The sequence below is a fragment of the Blennius ocellaris genome (genome assembly GCF_963422515.1).
Source record: "Blennius ocellaris genome assembly, chromosome: 14".
Lineage (NCBI taxonomy): Eukaryota > Metazoa > Chordata > Actinopteri > Blenniiformes > Blenniidae > Blennius > Blennius ocellaris.
The window spans coordinates 8,892,031-8,910,028 of record NC_137663.1 but is presented as its reverse complement, the minus strand read 5'-3'; the positions used below and the strand labels follow the sequence as shown (position 1 = coordinate 8,910,028).

General features: G+C 42.2%; 3 protein-coding genes across 3 annotated transcripts; 1 reads left to right on the top strand and 2 right to left on the bottom strand.

Moving 5' to 3' along the window:
• Nucleotides 1–1,154: 1,154 nt before the first annotated feature.
• On the bottom strand, nucleotides 1,155–6,837 carry lrwd1 (leucine-rich repeats and WD repeat domain containing 1; the record flags this gene model as incomplete). Its single annotated transcript, XM_080508549.1, has 15 exons — nucleotides 1,155–1,310; nucleotides 1,714–1,823; nucleotides 2,020–2,181; nucleotides 2,610–2,710; nucleotides 2,814–2,957; nucleotides 3,737–3,809; nucleotides 3,958–4,168; nucleotides 4,291–4,397; nucleotides 4,517–4,631; nucleotides 4,740–5,078; nucleotides 5,281–5,364; nucleotides 5,578–5,724; nucleotides 6,076–6,195; nucleotides 6,275–6,509; nucleotides 6,758–6,837. The coding sequence occupies 15 exons, from the start codon at nucleotides 6,835–6,837 to the stop codon at nucleotides 1,155–1,157; spliced, it is 2,184 nt and encodes a 727-aa protein (XP_080364675.1).
• Nucleotides 6,838–10,681: 3,844 nt separating this feature from the next.
• Nucleotides 10,682–11,869, top strand: LOC308139202 (TLC domain-containing protein 5-like; the record flags this gene model as incomplete). Its single annotated transcript, XM_080508548.1, has 2 exons — nucleotides 10,682–10,871; nucleotides 11,313–11,869. 2 exons carry the CDS (start codon nucleotides 10,682–10,684, stop codon nucleotides 11,867–11,869), a joined length of 747 nt encoding a protein of 248 aa, XP_080364674.1.
• A 2,483-nt stretch (nucleotides 11,870–14,352) lies between these two features.
• Nucleotides 14,353–16,373, bottom strand: LOC308139201 (TLC domain-containing protein 2-like; the record flags this gene model as incomplete). The annotated part of the gene is made up of 5 exons (XM_080508547.1): nucleotides 14,353–14,548; nucleotides 14,806–15,011; nucleotides 15,835–15,917; nucleotides 16,023–16,105; nucleotides 16,195–16,373. The coding sequence occupies 5 exons, from the start codon at nucleotides 16,371–16,373 to the stop codon at nucleotides 14,353–14,355; spliced, it is 747 nt and encodes a 248-aa protein (XP_080364673.1).
• Nucleotides 16,374–17,998: the final 1,625 nt, after the last annotated feature.

Below are 17,998 nucleotides of genomic sequence, written 5' to 3'. Positions count from 1 at the left end.
TTTTGTGTGTGTTTTTGGCATGATATAAACAAAGTTTATTTCAATTCAATAGAATAATCTGTCTCAGGTAGTTGTTAGATTTTTCTTGTTTTTGTGTCCTGTCATATCTGAAAGTTTATCAGCCTCCACAAAATCACAATTCCTATTGTTTCTGGAAAAAAAAATGTCATTGCCTTTAAACACTGTTTTTACAAATCCTGACAAAGCAGCACTACCAAGGAAAAATAGCAGTAAAGAAACAAGTGGCCGAAGAAATATTGCTTTATTCTACTGAACACATTTCATTTTCTTATTTTTAGCTGCTGGTCTTGTTCAAATATAACATATGGCATTTCATCATTCATTCATGAAGATAACAGATTTCAGAGAGATGGCAGACAAGAAAAAAAGATCAAATAATTCATATTTTGTTTTTTAACACATAAAAGAGCATCAAATTCATTTTAATTATTTCAGTGTGAAACTGCAGTTTAAAAGTTGCGCTTCTGGTTTTGTAAACAATTGTGATGCACCTATCTTACAAACTTACAGTACACTGTAAAATGACTTCAATGCAGGGCATTAAAAAAAACAACAACAAACAACACAAAACTGTGTCAATAATGCTAAAAACAAGATTTAAAAAGAAAAACGAAAGGCATAAAATGTCAAAATCCATGTTTTTTAGCCTTTGACATGAAAGAAGACCTAAAAAAATCCCACGGAAGGTGAATTAGTATTTTTTCCCCATTAACAGTCTGTAAATGATCAATTCTTCAGCACAAATGAGCTGAAAAACGTTTGAATTAAAAAGGAGGGATATGTTTTTACAGTTTGATCTGACAATGTTAACAGGTTTTATAATCAGCTTTGTGATGGACTATTCAATTAATCGACTCGTTGGCGACAGCCCTCTGAATAATTATACAGACTTGGAGTTTAAAAAAAAATCTAGTTTCAAACAACCGATCAATAAATAAGGCAGGAGCAACAAGAGGTGAAAATACTGCAGCAGCAACTTTCCATACTTTAAAAAACCCCCACAAATCATACAGAGTTTATAACAAATTCTGTAAACTAAATTCACTTATCCTTCACCAATTGTGAAGATAATAGAAAATATGCCACATTACCAACATTTGGTACAATCGAGTCTTTTTTGTTGTTGTACAAAATCAAGACGAGTCGTCCTCCCTCCTCCACACGATCACCATGTTCTTGTCGCTGAGAGCCACCAGGTAGCGGAGCTCCGGGTCCGTGGCCACGCTGTTGATGGAGGGGCCGTCCACCTGACCCAGGCCGCTCCGCACCGGGGCCGGCCACTCCAGGACCTGACGTGGGTCAGAGTTTTTTCCATTAATACAAATGAGGAGACATGCATTTTATTTTATTTTTTTTAACATTTCTATCAAATATTTGTCCTGTTTGAATTGTGCAAGCCTTCAAAAAAAAGTGCGGTTTACGGTACATACAAATTGGATTGAATATTTAGTTTTTGATCACTTTGAACAGGTTCCACCTTCATAAAAGGCGGTATGAGCACAGCTTAATGGAGGACAATAGTTTAAAAAAAAAAAGGAGCAGGAACTCGAGGACCGATTGTAAAAAGATAATTTTAGCAATGAGTCAATAATTAGGCTCAACTTACAGCACTTGTTCTAAGTATGCATGCGAAACACAGTTGTGACTTCAAAACTTTGCCAGTGTTGTTTAAAGATGAACATGTCGTGGTACCTCAGTGGGCTGAACGGGTTTCCCATTCTGGAAGTTGCTTTTCTGGAGGTTGTTCACGTGGTATGTCCACACACGGCCTTTGTGATCGCCACACGCGATGTAACCTCGACCTGGAGAACATAAACACGCGTCGACTTGAGTTCAGACACTGAAACATGCTTAAAAAAAAAAAAGAAACTGCTTGCAACATTCGGCCAAAACAACCGACGAGGCTTCTGGGGGAAATCCGACTGTCCTTGAGTCGTCCGGACAAAATCTAGACTGGAGATACAACAGAAAGAGCGCAGTTCCAGTGAAGGTGCTCACCGGGGCAGGTGCCCAGAGCCAGGTAGGGGATCTCCGTGTCGGCCCACTGCAGCTCAGCCAGGACCACGGCGCTCACCGCACGCCTCTTCTTATCCGGCCGCTGAACTTTGGTCTGACTCCAACTCCACAAGTAGATGCAACCATGCATGTGGTTCTTGGAAGCTAAACACACACGAGGGGGGGGGCAAAAGACAGACACATAATAATAATAAGTAGTTTTGAGCCTTACACTTTGAATGCAAACACATTTCATAATTGTTTACATGAAAACTTAAAAGTTCATTTCACTCCAAACTGGATTAACTAATCTGCTTGTTGCCTTTTGAGTTCCTCAAGTGGAGCTTTTGTCCATTAAAGAGATTCATAAATTCTTTGGGAAGTATAAAGGTTAATAAACAGCAAATAAAAACACAGGAATAAACAGCTTGTAGTTAATAATTGCATGCATTTATGTAAGAACGTATAACCGCTACCAGGAGCTACAGCACCACCTTGTGGCCAAATAAAATCACTTCAAGCAAAATCTGAACCAAACCAGACTTTTTTTTTTTTTTTTAAGAAAGTTGTAAATAGCCATTAGTGTCGCTTACCAACAATATCATCAGTGAGGAAACTCAAGCCATCAATAGTGCGGTAGTCCTGGTCTTCCTTCTTATATATGGGGAAAGTTACTTCCATGTTCTTGGACCTGCTGTGGAAGAAAAAAACGCACGTTTACGGCAGGCTGCTCCACCGCCACCACCTCCAAACGAGGCGCGGCAGCGCCACACCTCGGCGACGGAGGAGGACTTCACCTCTTTGTGGAGCGGATGGTGCCGAGCTGCGTGTCGTAGCAGAGCAGGCCTTCCTCGCTGGCCAGCAGCAGGTCGGTGCCGGGCGAGGTGGGCGGCAGGCAGATGTGCAGCGGGGTGGAGTCGGTGTCCAACGTCAGCAGCTGCCTGGAGGAACAAAACGGGGCAGAGACGGTTCCCAGGGTGTGCTTTGGCTGCAAACTGCAGTAAATTGTCATCATCTGAGCAGCAGAATAAACACATACTTGTTTTTACGTTATATAAAAGTTCCTTAGCAAATAAGAGCTAATTGCCCTTGTAAACAGTTTGATTTAATAAAGACAGACATTTTGAAATATGCAGGTGTGATAAAGACAAATTGAAATTCCAAGATAAACTGGACTAGAGGACGTGCATCTCAAATTAATATGATGATGCAAAGATGTCTTTTTCACAACATGACAAAAATCTTGATTAATACAACAATTTCAAACAATACAGGTAGAATATAAGCTTTGCCCAAAGCACATCGACATCAACTTAAATCGTTTTTTAGAAAGCCTGATTTCTTCCTGCAAACAAACTTAATGGTTAGATAAAGATTGTGAGAATTACACTACATAAAAACACATCAAGAATTGTAAGTGAAAAAAGACTTGAGGCTAAAATTTAACTCTCCTCAACTCAAACCGGACCAACATACTGTGACGTATCAAACTGCACCTTTGTCTTGTAATAATTTCTCTTGTTTTTAAAACAGGCTGCTTAAATTAAAACAAACTTTTTCCAGGTGACCTTGTCTTTCTGAGATTCAAACTGAGCCCAGATTCTTTAAACGGACCGGATATTCTTTAAATTACAGCTGAATTCTGTGAACGAGGCCCGTTTAAAATGTACATTTATCCAAAAAAAACAACCGAGTTTGTCGGTAGAGTCGAAATATTTACCCAACTCTGAAGCTGTACTTGCTGTCCAATCCCCCGATGTCCCACAACCCGATCTTATTGTCGTACGATCCCACTGCGAGAGAGAAAGTGGAACATGACCATCCAACGACAGGGCAAACTCGCATTAAAGTAAAAAAAAAAATTCTGAAACAGGAGAGGATGTAGTCATTTAATAGCAAGACAACGAATCTTTCGCACACAAAGCAAAGGCGAAAACTCACCGAAGAGGAAGTTCCCCTGGCGGTGGTTGAAGCGGAGGGTGGACAGCGCCTTGCGGCTGGCTCGGAACTCCCCGTAGGCCACGTTGTTCCTGGGGTGGAGGAGCTTGACCAGGCCCCTCTTCCCGCCGGCGGCCAGGACGCTGCAGGGTTGAGCCGACGCCTTGGGCCCCCGGGACATCAGGACGGTGGACCAGGCCAGGGTGAAGAACTCCTGTTGAGACACACCTCTTTTCTCATCACTGTGATTTAGCAGAGTGCAAATACAGAGTTTTGTCTTTAAATCTCAGGATGAAAATTTAAAAGTCCAGAAAGAAAAAAAAAAGAAGAGCCGACCTCTCCGGGAACTTTGTACTTCTTCATCACCATCCCGGCTTCACAGTCGATCACGCAGAGCGCGTCTCCTCCGCAGGTGGCGACCAGCCGGCTCGCTCCGTCGTCGCCTGTCGATCCGAAAAAAAACAACAAAAAAAAAAACAGAGAGGAGTTTAGCGACAAATATCGCAGATTCCTTCCCTCTCACATTATACACCGTGAGTTTCCTCCACGTATGCGACGGTACCGGGGGAAGGTGTCGGCGGCTGGAAGGCACAGGCCCACAGCTGGGTGGAGAAATCCTCGGGGCTGTCCCGCTTGCTGTGACACTGGAGGACGTGGAGCGGCTGCAAACGCACCGGCTGCAGGGGGACAGGCATTTAGAGACAAGACAATTGTTTAAAAAAAAAAAAAAAAAAAAAAAAAAAAATACAAATCGAGTGCAGAGCAGCTGCATTTATTTACATCACCTGCGTCGCCGTGAGCCCCGAGTCGACGTCTTCGTGCAGCCGTGCAGTTTTGACGCCGCCCCCCTGCTTGGCCGGCGCCCGCTCCTCTCTGGAGGCTCTCCCGGGCGTCTCACACGTCCCGTCTGTCCCGGCGGGGGTCAGCGTCGGCCGGGCCGCCCTCCGGAGGCCCGCCCTGCCGCCGCCGCCGGGCCGCGTCGGCGTGCGATGCTCGGGGAGGAGGCCGGGGGATTTGCGAGGACTTCCCGGGGCGTCGGGCCGGGCCTTCTTGAGAGGCGTCAGTCTGACGCTGTGGTTCGTCTCCGGTTCGGCTCGTTTCCTCTTGACCGGCGTTAAAGTTTCCTGGACGAAGAACAGACACAGACGAGTTCAAATCATACTTGTTTTGTACGACATTTACCATTTTGGGGTTCGAGGCAAAAGACACACAGTGTTTTACAAGATAAACTATGGATGGAGGGATGACACGAAGCAGCGACGATATGAACAATGGCAGCAAGAGTCCTTTGTGGCTCCACGTTTGTCCGTTTAGACAAAGTCTTACACAGCTCCTTTTAGTCTTTTCGCTCCGTTCGTCTTCTTCCGGCTTCGTCAGAGAGCGCAGATATTCCTTCGCGAGGATCTCCACCTGAAAACAAAGTAGGCAGACCGGCACTTAATAAAAAGTGACTGGAGGAGGAGGAAGAAGAAGAGGAAGAAGAGGAGGAGGAAGAAGAGGAAGAAGAAGAGGAAGAAGAGGAGGAAGAGGAAGAAGAAGAAGAGGAGGAGGAAGAAGAAGAGGAAGAGGAAGAAGAGGAAGAAGAAGAACAACAACAACAGATCTGCTGTAAGACGACCGTACCCTCCATTTGGTGAAGTCGCTGACCGAGTTGGGTCCATATTTGACCTGCTGTCGGGCAGCGTGGACGAAGCTGGCCTCCAAACTGGACATTTTCTGTGCCGTGAGGGGATCCGGGAGGGAGAAGCTCTTCTCCCAAACCGCAATTATCTGAAACAAGGAGCAAACAATGAATTACACACACGACAAAGCCTTCATCTTCAGCTTGAACTTTTTAATTAAAGAAAAAAAAATAAAATGAAAGTTCAAGTCCAGGTTGAGGATCAACAATCTTTGAGTTTCCACAACCTTGATAGGAATTACTGGCTTTTATAAATCAATATACCGGTACTTGATCTGTATCCTAAAGAAGGATGGATGTCGGAGATTCTTTTTAAGCCTTTTTCCGTCTTTGCCTTGTCCTTTACAGACACTGAACGCGCTTTGAACGACATGCATTTCACCACCGATTCAGCTTTGCTAAATAGAAGATTAAAAAAAAGAAGAAGTAATTTTTCCTACCCTGGTCATCAAGTTGTCGCTGTAGACGAAGCGCAAGTGGTTGGCAGAAGTTGTGACGTCTTTGCCGTTGTACACCCTCAACCTGGGCAACACCACCATCAGCTTGTAGTTGTCGCTCACCTGGTGGAGAAACGCCGACACTTGAGGAACGACCGCGCGACAAAAACAGTCGGTCACATTTGAGAAGTCGAGGCCTCACTGTGACGTAGAGGTTGTCTTCCATGTTGAGCTCCTCCAGGCCGCTCAGACTCTCCAGGGTCGTCACGTCCTCCATCTGGTTGTCACTGAGGTCGAGACGCCGAAGCGCCGGCAGCTCCAAGCTCTTGGGGAACTCCTGCAAACGGTTGCCGGACAAATCCCAGTGCTCCAGGGAGCGAAGCCGGGACAGCAGCTTCACCGGCAAGTCCTGGTGTTTCAGTCCCAGCTTGGAGAGGCTGAGGAGGAGGGAGCCACAGTTAATATGCTGTGACACTTCCAAGGGAGTCAGGACTTGTTTCAATGACACAAACAGGGAAATCATTCTACGGTAAACAAAAAAAAAAGGGGGGGGGGACTAGAAAACAAAAATACAATGAAACTGTTATGACCTTCCTGTTACCCATTTTTGCAATGCGAGCAACTTGTACTTAAACACACAATCGTACATCCACAAGGAGCATAAAGAAACAAAAAAACAACTTACTCCAATGTCTTGATTTGCTCCAGCTTGCTGGTTTTTGGAGAGCCTTTCTCCAGCAGAAGTTTTTCACTTATTTTCTCCATCACTTCTCTGTAATAAGAATTACGATTAAATCAGACAAGAGAAAATAGAAACAAATTGAAAAGAGAAAATACATGAAAAATATCAATATAGAGTAAACTGCTTCAGAAAGTAATCAATTGAAAGGTACACCTTTGATAAGCATCATTTCAAGTAAAACAAGAAGGCAGATTTTCAGGGCGAGTCCATCAGATTATGTAGATGGGGACCATAAAGAACGTTAAATATATTCATGAGGAAGAATATCTAATGGGCTCCAGGTTTACTGTGCAGTATAATAAGAACGATCAATTTCAGCCACAGAAAGTGTATGATTCTTTCTGAAATATGTTTTAAAACAATTATCGATTCAATGATTGAATCAACAACAAACAATGGGAAGCACAAAACGATCAACAAAAGCTACTGAGGTCAACAATAAATGAGCCAAATCAACAAAAGCCATTGATTTAATCAGTGTTGTTTATCCTCTCTGTGCTTCATGTTGCCGGAAGTGATGAAAACCTGAACTTCTTACACAATTCCACTACTTTAAAGACGCAAAATCAAATACTGTTCAGCCACATCGTTTTTCCCCCATGAATGTTCCCACAACTTTGCACTAATTTACCGTAACAGTCGTGAGTGATTGACCCGAGATCAGAGAAAAACAACATCCCACGTGCTTCTTTCTTTCTTTTTTTTTTTTTTTTTACAGTTTAGTATCGTTATTCACTGGACAATCTACTCAGGAAACCCTGTCTTTACTGTTGAAAAGACACATTAAGCAACAATCGGATGTTTGATGAAGTAATTTATTTTTACTTGATTTTGTTTCTCCCCTAAAAACAAGTTCTGCGCCCACGTTGCAACGCTGCAGACTCTTTCTGCTCGTTTCACGTTGATAACAATCACTTTCATTTTAGATTTAACGTGCGTCAATGTTGATCCTTTCAATATAAAAGACAGCATGAAATTATGAACGTGTGTCCCTTAACGAGAATGAAAGAGAACTTACTCAAACCAACGCTTCCACAGTTTTGAACAAGACTTCCTCCTCTACAGCCACATGATCCGAGTTTTCCCGGGAAAAAAATACGTACTTCCGGTAGGCGTGGTTTAAATAGAGTTCCGGCGAGATAGCGCCGCCTGACAGAGTTCAAATCTGAGTTTACTTGCTGATTATCATCGGTGCTCCAGTGACCGAAAAATTTTTTTTTTAATTTTTTAATCACAATTGATCCTTTGTAGTTTAAAATGTGTTTTGCTGACATTTTTTGGGGATCCTACAAAAACATTGGCAATCATTTTTAAAAGGGATTATTTGCATCTTTAGTTTAGGAGGCACAAAATTATCAACTTGTTGACTCGTCTGCTGATTTAGACAAAGCCATCACACAGAGATAGTAGTGTCACAATTATTTCCTGCATTATATAAATGGTCCAGAGCAAACTGAGGCATGATAAAATTGAATTACTATAAAGCAGATCAAAATCACCATGTAATCTGTATCCAGCATTACGCCCGAGTCCTTGCAAATTATGGGATTTATTCTGTCGGCAGAGACAGTAGAATATTAACGTAAAATACATTTGACAGTTACATAATATGTATAAGGGAAAAAAAGGCTTTTTTTGCTGTATACATGTAAATAATGAATGAACATAATGAGGACCTTTTTACACAACATTCATGTTTTTCTTTCAACATTTTTGAATTTTTGAAGCATTTTTGATAAAATACAAAGTATGTTTTACTTATTGCGTTAATATTACTTAATTAACTCTTCTCACGCCTCACCAGGATGAGCTCACGTCAGCTTCTTGCTTTCAATGTTCAACATTTTAAAATTGCCATGGTACATTCAAAACCACTTTGCTGCACATATAATGCAATACTACTCTGCACGTATGACCACCAATGAGATGAATATGTACCTGCTTCTGTTTTAGCCGTCTGTCTGGGCCAATAATCAGCTCAGAAGTGGGATTAGAGCTGATCTGGAAGTAGGTTAATACAAGACTGTCAGGTGAGGTATCCACTGTGATGAAGAGGTAAATAAAAACGTCTGCTGAGTCACACATGAAAACGTCCGATCAGAGTATAACCCGCAGTAGTGACACATCTACTGCTGTGTGTGCTCATCTGTTATTTATGTTCATATTTCCATTGTTGTCTTCAGAGAGGACGAACCTCTGCAGAGTGACTCTGAACCTGACCTCAGTCACAACATTATTAGTATCATGTCTCTAAATCTGATCGATTTTGGACATTTTGCATGTTGCACGAGGACAGGATGGCCATGTCAGCAGGGTATACATATATACATGCACATATCCAAATGACCAGAAGACAAGATTGTCAGTCTGGTGTGTGTTTTTGAGGCTTAAATCTCTTAATCACATTAGAGGTTTGGCCTGTTGATCCTGGGGTGGTACACATTCCAGTCTCTCACTATTAAACTTTACTTGTCCCAGAAAGTTTTTTTTGTTGTTTTTTTTACACAAAACCATTTGCGGAGTTTGAACGTGACCCCCTGTGCTCGTGTGGCTTTTCGCAGCATCCTCCCACAAAGCACAAGATTACGTGACTCTCAACGTTTTAGTTCCTTGCAGGAGTCAGATTATTTGAATGAATAATTTTCAGATTGGTATGAAAATCCCCCCCCCCCCCCCCCCCCCCAGGGTGGTGACCTTGAGTTGAGACTAAACCTGCCACAGCTTTAAGAAAACTTTAAACCTGTGGCAGGAAGGGAAACGACACATGAGAACCAGCCGATGATGCAAGTTGAAGAGAGCAGAAGTGACCACTGTGAATTGAATCTTGCAAAGTGGCGGTACAGTTGTGAAGTGGTTAGTACTCTCATTGCACAGCGAAGGGGCCCGTGTTTGATTACGAGTTCAGAGTCTGTCTGTGTGGAGTTTGCATGTCCTCCCTGTGTTTCCTCTGAGGACTGGGGCTCCGTCCAACAAGACATGCTTGTTTGGATTATTGGTGAGTTCATATTGGTCAATTGACCTTCACTTGAATAAACTGAATATTATAGATGGATCAATGATCAGATGGGATTAATGAATATATATCTCATCTAACCTCTGACTGAGACGAGAGACAAAGCACAGAAATATGAACAAGACGAGCATTTGTCAAAGGCGTGTCTCATTCTTACCATTTCTTAAAAGTTTCTATTTGTTTACACTGTGCAGCATCTAAAACTATTCTGAGAGTTCTTTTTATCTGGAATTGAAGTTGTTAGCGCACTTGCTTATTGTACAGAAGGGATTTTACAATAATAGCTTTGTGAGCCACTTTTAGTGAAATGGAAACATAAAAAAAGAAATTTGGTTTTAAGAAGACTAAATACATTTGTGTATCTAATTGTTGGCAGTCTGTGCAGAGACATCGGGGCCAGTGTTTCATGACCAAAGTTACATTTTGTGTCATTTCAGTGGGATGCGGGCGTGGGTCTGCAGCCTGTTCTTGCACGTCCCATTTAAAAGCAGGTATCTGCAGAGACTGTAATCCTTTAAGAGGATCAAGTTTGAGATCCAGGGGGAAGGGAAGTGACACAGGCGATACTACCTATCCACAGTCTGTGGCACATGGCACGCTGTCATCTTGTCCGCGTTCGAAATGCGCTGCAACGGGCACTTTACGGGAGTCTTTACTTGTGAATGGTGATGGAGGCTGAGGGGACGGATGGACGTTGGGGACGTGTTCCGCGTGTGTCCTGAGTGTGAGGAGGCGTAAGGAGAGGAGGAAGACTGAAGGTAAAAGTCAGAGTATGAGGTTATGGGTCAACTTGCTCTCCCTCTATCTTGAGTCAGCGGTGGTGAAGTCAGTTCCTTCCTCCTGTACAGACCGCCATGCCTCTGCTGGAGGTGTTCTGCAGCCTGATTGGCTGGCTGTGCCTCTACTGGCTGTTCTGCTGCGCCTTCGCCCGGCGAGGGCCCGAGTGGAACTGCCGCCTGGTCACGTTCTCCCACGGTGTCGTCATCGTGCTGCTGACCGCTTACGTCATCTTCATTGACGGACCCTGGCCGCTCACACATGCAGGTTGGGAGAACAAGACAGCACACACACATTTTCCACCAAGAAGGATTCATCATTAACAACAACAACAACAAAAAAGCATCAATTATCTGGTGCAAATTGCACCTCCCTCCAACATAGATCTTCTCTGGTCTGTTCTCTGGTCAAACACTTCTGAAACACTGCTTCTGAATCTTCTGTCCCACTTTATGGAGTTCAGGATCAAACGGGGTCAAGCCGTTTTATTATGGTGAAAATGATTTTACCATTGACTCAGTATCTTTTATCTTTAGGTGACGCCTCCAAGGTGTCCCAGCAGTGTCCCGCAACCCTATTCTAGATACACTATTTACTAAAGCATGTAAGAAAAGCCTGGTATATCAGGGTTAATTGCAGTAGGAAGCCCGCTGCTGCATGTGATGGACTAAAGTTCCTCCCCCTTCCTGTTACCGTGTTTCCATGCAGGCACAGAGAACACGGAGCTCCAGACCTTCTCCCTGTGCGTCTGCCTCGGCTACTTCTTCTTCGACATGGGTTGGTGCGTCTGCTACCGCACCGAGGGCCCCGTGATGCTGGCCCACCACGCGGCGAGCATCGCGGGCATCCTCCTGGCCCTCGCCATGGGAGCGTCGGCCTGCGAGACCTGCGCGGTCATCTTCGGCAGCGAGCTCACCAACCCCCTGCTGCAGAGCCGCTGGTTCCTCCGCCAGCTGGGCCTCTACGACGGCCTGCTGGGCGACGCCGTGGACCTGCTCTTCATCGTGCTCTTCGCCACCGTGCGCGTGGGAGTGGGCACGGTCATGTTTTACTGCGAGCTCACGTCCCCCAGGACGTCTCTGATCATGAAGCTCGGCGGCGTGGTCATGTACGGACTGGCCTGGGTGTTCATGGTGGACATAGCCAGGTTTGGTTACAAGAAGAGTAGAGCCAAGTATAAAAAGTGGAAGGAGAACCACAGGCTCAAAGACACCAACTCGGAAAAAGTGGAAGGACAAGCAAACAAGGCCGATCGAGGAAAGTAAATGGAAGATTGTATAGATGGAGACTCGGGAGGTGCTATTTAACATAGTAATATCTATCATTAAATACTGGGTAACTTACTCAGTTACCCTATTTCTTTGTCCAAGATGGAGCCAGTGGACCTGGATGTTGTAGAAGAAAAGGTTGTGATGAAAATAAGACGAGCAAAGGATCGATCACAGCCTCCATTCAACCTTTGGACCCTAAAATGAAAAGCAAAACACAACTGGAGTTTGACATTCCAGCAACTCTACAGTTTGAACTGATTCAAAATTGTAATTAGATCCAATGAGATGTGTTCTTAATTATTTAAAAACAAAAGTGTAACTGCATCTCAATTCTAACAAATGTTTTGCTAAAATTCAATTCAAGTAAAAAATCCAAAGTTTACGACTCTGTGTTTTAAATTTGCTATTTTAATTATGAAAGCACCATAAAGCCACTGCGACGTAAATAAAGCTGCTTTGTCAAACATCAACAAAGCTTGGCTGTAGAACAAAGTGTTCCTCTGGTGCTCTTCAGTTCAGGATCCCTGGAGAACAACTGTTGGCTTCCAAACAGACAAAATCCACAAAATTCTCATCAAATATACTTTGAGACACGATATAGTAATCAAGCAAATAAAATGAAACAAAAGAAATTGGGATATATTGAAAAGGGACAGTTCTCTCAGAGAAGCTCTCCCAGATGCCCCGACCATCGGCTTCAGTGTGAATAAGAAAATCATTTTTGAATAAAAGATGTAAGTAGAATAAAATACAATTGCTGAGGAAAAATAAAATATCAAATAAGCAATAATATATCATAATATATAACAATATATAAGCAGCCACACTGGAGCTTTATTCACAGCTGTCACTGTGCTATTTATGTGTTTACTCTGAAATGAGACTGATTGTTACACATTTTGTCATAATTGATAATCAATCAGTTTGATCAACTCTGGATCATTTGAAGATGAAAGTTTGACATATGACCATGGAGCTGCTGATTCAGTAATAATGTTCCACTAAAGAATCACATATATACCACTGCAGCTTGGCTGTTTATGGTGACGTGGATCAATAAGTGTGATATTTAAAGATCTTAAATGCATGAGATGAATCTGGCTTCAATTCTCCACGTCACAATCAGCACCACCAGGTTCCGTCTCCACAATGTGCTGCACAAGGTTCAAAGTTGTCGTACCGGGACGCACATTCAACGTTTATTTTTTGAGATCACAAACTTTGCGTGGGAAGTGGCGTACGCATCAGGACCTGTTTTGTGCTTCAGCAGCTTTATAAATGAAGCCCCAGAACCCTGTTGTATTTGTATTGTTTCTTATTATTATTAGAGAGGGAACATGAAACCCACTGAACATGATGAAACATGATGAAGCATGATGAACATGGCGAAATATTTATGGAAATGTAAAAATTAACCCCCAGAGTGGCAAAATGTGCTCTCTCACGCCACCTAGAAACACTAAAACGCAACTACAGTCTGTCGGACTGTAGTGTCTTTAGTAAACAAAGTTTTGTGAAACTTTTTTTTTCTAAAGTTATTTCCAATCATTACTTGATTTAATCAGTTTTTCTTCTTTAATTTCAGTTTATTTTTCTTTTTGTTTGTACAATTGACTAAAAACTGCTCTATTAACAATTAAACTGGGTTAGATAATGTGGTTATGATATAACTTTACAAATCTTGTAGTTAACAGTTCTATAGTAACAGAAAACATGTCATAGAGTGAATATGGAGAAAATCTAATATTTCTAAAGACAACATTTTCATGGCTGAGATAAAAACAACAACAACAACAACAACAAGAAAGTTTTCTGTGCCTGAGAAAGAGACACTTCCTGCACAGGGCTTCAGGGTTGAATGGAGTGTTTGTCTCCCTCTAGTGTAAAAGTCTGCACTCAACAGCTATGAGCAAATGTTTTGAGGTAAAATGACAAAACTGATTTAAAAGACAAAGCATTGTTGAAAATGACAGTTGAAATGGCCAAAACAGCAATGCTGGCTAAACTATTGAGTGAAACTAAAGCAACAATAACTGAAAGAGTTGTGATGGTAAAAGAGCTCAAACTGTCAAAACAGCTGAAACAGACAATGGGCTGAAATGATTAAAATAACTAATAAAGTTAAGCAGTTAAAACAATAAAATGGATAATATGACAATGTTAATGAATATAAAATGTTATTGATGTTTATGGGAAATTGTTTACATTCAGCAGATCAAAACACAAACATTCTGCAGACAACAACACTCCTGATAATATAACATCAAAGATTTATTGCTAAAAGATTTACCGGTAAGTCAAACTAAAAAGAACAACATTAATTCCTTTAAGTTCATCAATGCAACATAAGCCACCATTTTCGTACATTTAGGAATAAAAAAACTAATAAAGGCTTGTATTGACTTTACATTTTATTCAAGGTTTTATTTGGTGTAAAGTGTGAAAAACATGTTTTTAGGCTGCGAGGTGTGGTGACGTCAGTTCTGTCGCTTATCGCTGGTGTTTGTGAGGATGTCTGCTCGGAGCAGTCTGTAAAACAGCACCAGGCTCATGGTGGAGATGACGCTCAGGCCAGCTGTTCCCAACATCAGGACATATAGAGGCAAATGTTGAGTCTGACGAGTCAGCCAGCGGGTCATCCAGCAAAGTGTGCCAACGCGGAACACTGCAAGCCTGGAACAGGAAGTGGAAAGCCAAGAGAGCACAGGACATGAATATGATGATAGAAAACACTGACAGTACATGATTAAAATATATTTGTGTGGCTTAATCCTAGTTCTGTGAACGTGTGAATTAAAAGACAATAAAAGAAACAAAGTGTTCTTGATGCTCTTCCAGCAGATCGCTGACTGAACAGGTGCTGGAGACTTTGTTGTACAAGACAGAGTCTTGCTTGCGAAAAGGAGGTGAAAGCAAACTGGGATATTTACGTTCCCAGGTTGAGCCAGCTGGTGATTCTGTAGACTACAGAGGGACGACAGGCTGCGGTTTGACTTCCTGGCCACTTCTTCCGGCCCGACAGGAGGAGCAGCTGCCGGATGTGAAGGAAGACGGAGTGGATCTCCACCAGCAGAGACACCACGGCGAAGCCCAGGCACACATGAGACTTGAGTGCAAAACCGAGGCAGGAGATCACCTGAAAGGAAAGTTTTGATATCATGCATGACGGCTTCAAACGTTTTGGTCAAATTGATCAGACTGGCTTCTCCATTCCAAAGGTCAATTTTGGTCTTTTGTGTCGTGAGCAACTGTTTGATTAGTAGAAGTCAAACTCTGCATTTGAAACTCCTCCTTGTTATCGATCTTGCATTTTGAAGACGATAAACACAAGAGGCGGGTTGACCTGAACCAGGTGGTGACCCGAGCAGCCTCTGGAATCAGAGATCAAGAGTCACCGTGCCAACAAACTGCAGCGAATGTGACGGCGCGGCCTCGTTGAACCTCGTCCTCATCGTGACACACGCACAGATAACAAAGTTCAAACTGACCTCGCAATGTTTATATGAGCTCTCATTGGCTGCCTCACCACTGTATAGACATGAGTAAAGAGGAATAGAATGAGAAAAACTTAATTAGAACATACTTTCCTATTTAGTCAAATAAAAATGTGGCAAAAAGGGGCGTTGCATAATTATTGAGAAAATGATCTGCCTCCGTCTGAAATTAGAAACAGAATATTGGAAAACACGGTTGGTAGTGGAGGAATGATGCGACGCAAATAAAGTTTTATAAACAATTTACAACCACACTTGAATAGTGCATTAAATGAAAACAAAAATGGTAAACAAAACATTTGTAAACCTACACACACACACACACACACACACACACACACACACACACACACACACACACACACACACACACACACACACACACACACACACACACACACACACACACACACACACACACACACACACACACTTGCAGGGTGCAAGGTTGTAGATTTTTATAACCATTGAGTGGTGAAGCAGAACCTCCCAGGACTGTTTCAAGTGCTTATTCAAGGCCAAGTCCAAGAAGTCATGGATGAAGTAACCTGGAAAAGAAAAGAAAAAAAAACCCAGAAGTGAATGACGCTTCATTATTCACATGTTCGCTCTGTGTGTGTGTGTGTGTGTGTGTGTGTGTGTGTGTGTGTCACCTGTGGACACAGCTACAAGTGTGTGGGAGAGGTCTGAGTAGAAGTAAAGCAGGTCCTTCCCCATCGGAGGCTGCAGGTAGAAACTGTGTCGCCAAAGAACGTTGAAATCAGCGAAATCAAAGCAACGATTAAAAGCGATTGTGACCTCTGACCCCTGCGTGTCGGCACCAACCATGACAAAGCCCCGGCTCCCGAGAGAGCGCTGTGAGCCAACGAGGTGCTGGTGTTCCTCCACTTCCAGGACTTGTCGCGTGCGGCCGCTGGTGTCGGCAGGGATCTGACGACGGCGTTCAGCACTTTGAAAGAGCAGGCAGATCCTCCCACGGCCACGAGGGTTGACGTCACGTCCATTGTTTGATCTTGACGAGCGGCCTGCGAGGTGAACCCAGATCCGACACATTCAGTGAGTGAATTGAAGGCAGCCGTTGCCCTTTCGCACACAATCCGACAAACTACTGAGGCGACAAACTGATAAGAGGTGAAGGGTCATTCCCACACAACACTCCCCCCAAATATTCCCTGATAAGGTGAAAATCACTGCTTTCCTGCTCCCTCCGACCTCGACACTAACTTCTACTTCACCTTCTACTCACAATATTATGACTGAAAAAAAAACCTGGCGCTTATCAAAGATCTGGACAACAGCACACGAAACACAAATTAAACTATTTCCAAACATCAATAATGAAGTGTTTTATGATGGGCAATGAAAAATAAATGTTATACCACATGAACTTTAATTTATGAAGTTGTCTGAAGACGAGTGTGAAATGTGTATTCTATAATTTTCTTTCCTTCATCTAAACTCTGGGATTTGGAGTAATTTAATAATAGTAATAAGAATAAGAATAAGAATAAGAATAATTTCAAATTATATTTTGTTTAATCTACTTAAAATGACCACCATCCTTTATTCTTTTCTTATTGGCTCATATGCTGCAAAGTGTGTAAATCCAGTAATCCATGTCTGCTGTGTGAATGAGTTTTCATGCAATGAGAAAATTGTGCAAATTGACACTTCAAAAAGGGAAATAATAGATATTAGAGGTGCCGGTGCTGTTTACTTAAATTATCTCTTTATTTGTTGTGAAATCTTAAGCAAATCTAAACCTTTAGACAGTCACTTAGTTAAGTCTGTATTAATGTTTTCTTACATTAAAGGCATACAAAGTGTAAACTGTGATGTTAAAGAGTCTCGTTTCCACACTTCAGACCTTTATGTCTTTGGGGCAAGAAAGATCGACGAGACATTTCTACAGAGAATATTGAAGGATGCATCCTGGAAAGAACTTCAAAATTAAAACTGATCATGTAAGATGAGGCATCTATATGTAGATATCCGAACTATCGTGTATTGTAAATACACATACTGTATTTTAAACTCTGAATAAAAACCCAAAACTTGATGCTCCTAATTTAAATATAAACCACAGTTTCTTTCCTCCACCTCTCCAAGATTTAACAAAAGATGATTCGAAACAAGTTTTTGAAATGTTACAGTTGTTTTCAATCTATTTTCATCAATTTGAGTTCAGTGGATATTATTACAATACTTCAAGATTCTAGATTTTTCCAGGGCTTCTAGACTAATTTACTCTCATATATTTCCAATGTTAGGGCCTCCATTAATCAGCCTATGGTTAACGCATATCTTTAGTTAGCTGTTATGTAACAGTTTACTTAAGAGATTGATCCGTATTTTCATTTAATTGACTTTAAAATACACATTTGTTTAAAAAAAAAAAATTATTCTTATAATTCATTAGTTGCCAATTCAACCATTTGAGTTGTGTTTTTTTTTTTTTTTTTAACTAGTAAGTGACTGCTTTTCTCTTTCACCTTGAGCGTTGTAGTGCTGAAACTTGAACCGGTGAGTGAGCGATCGCAGCCACCTCTGGTTTTGTAAGTGGTGCTTTGTCGCTCGTCCATTCAGCCGTTCAGCCTCGTCAGCCTTTCTCTATGCTGCAGTTGTGCAA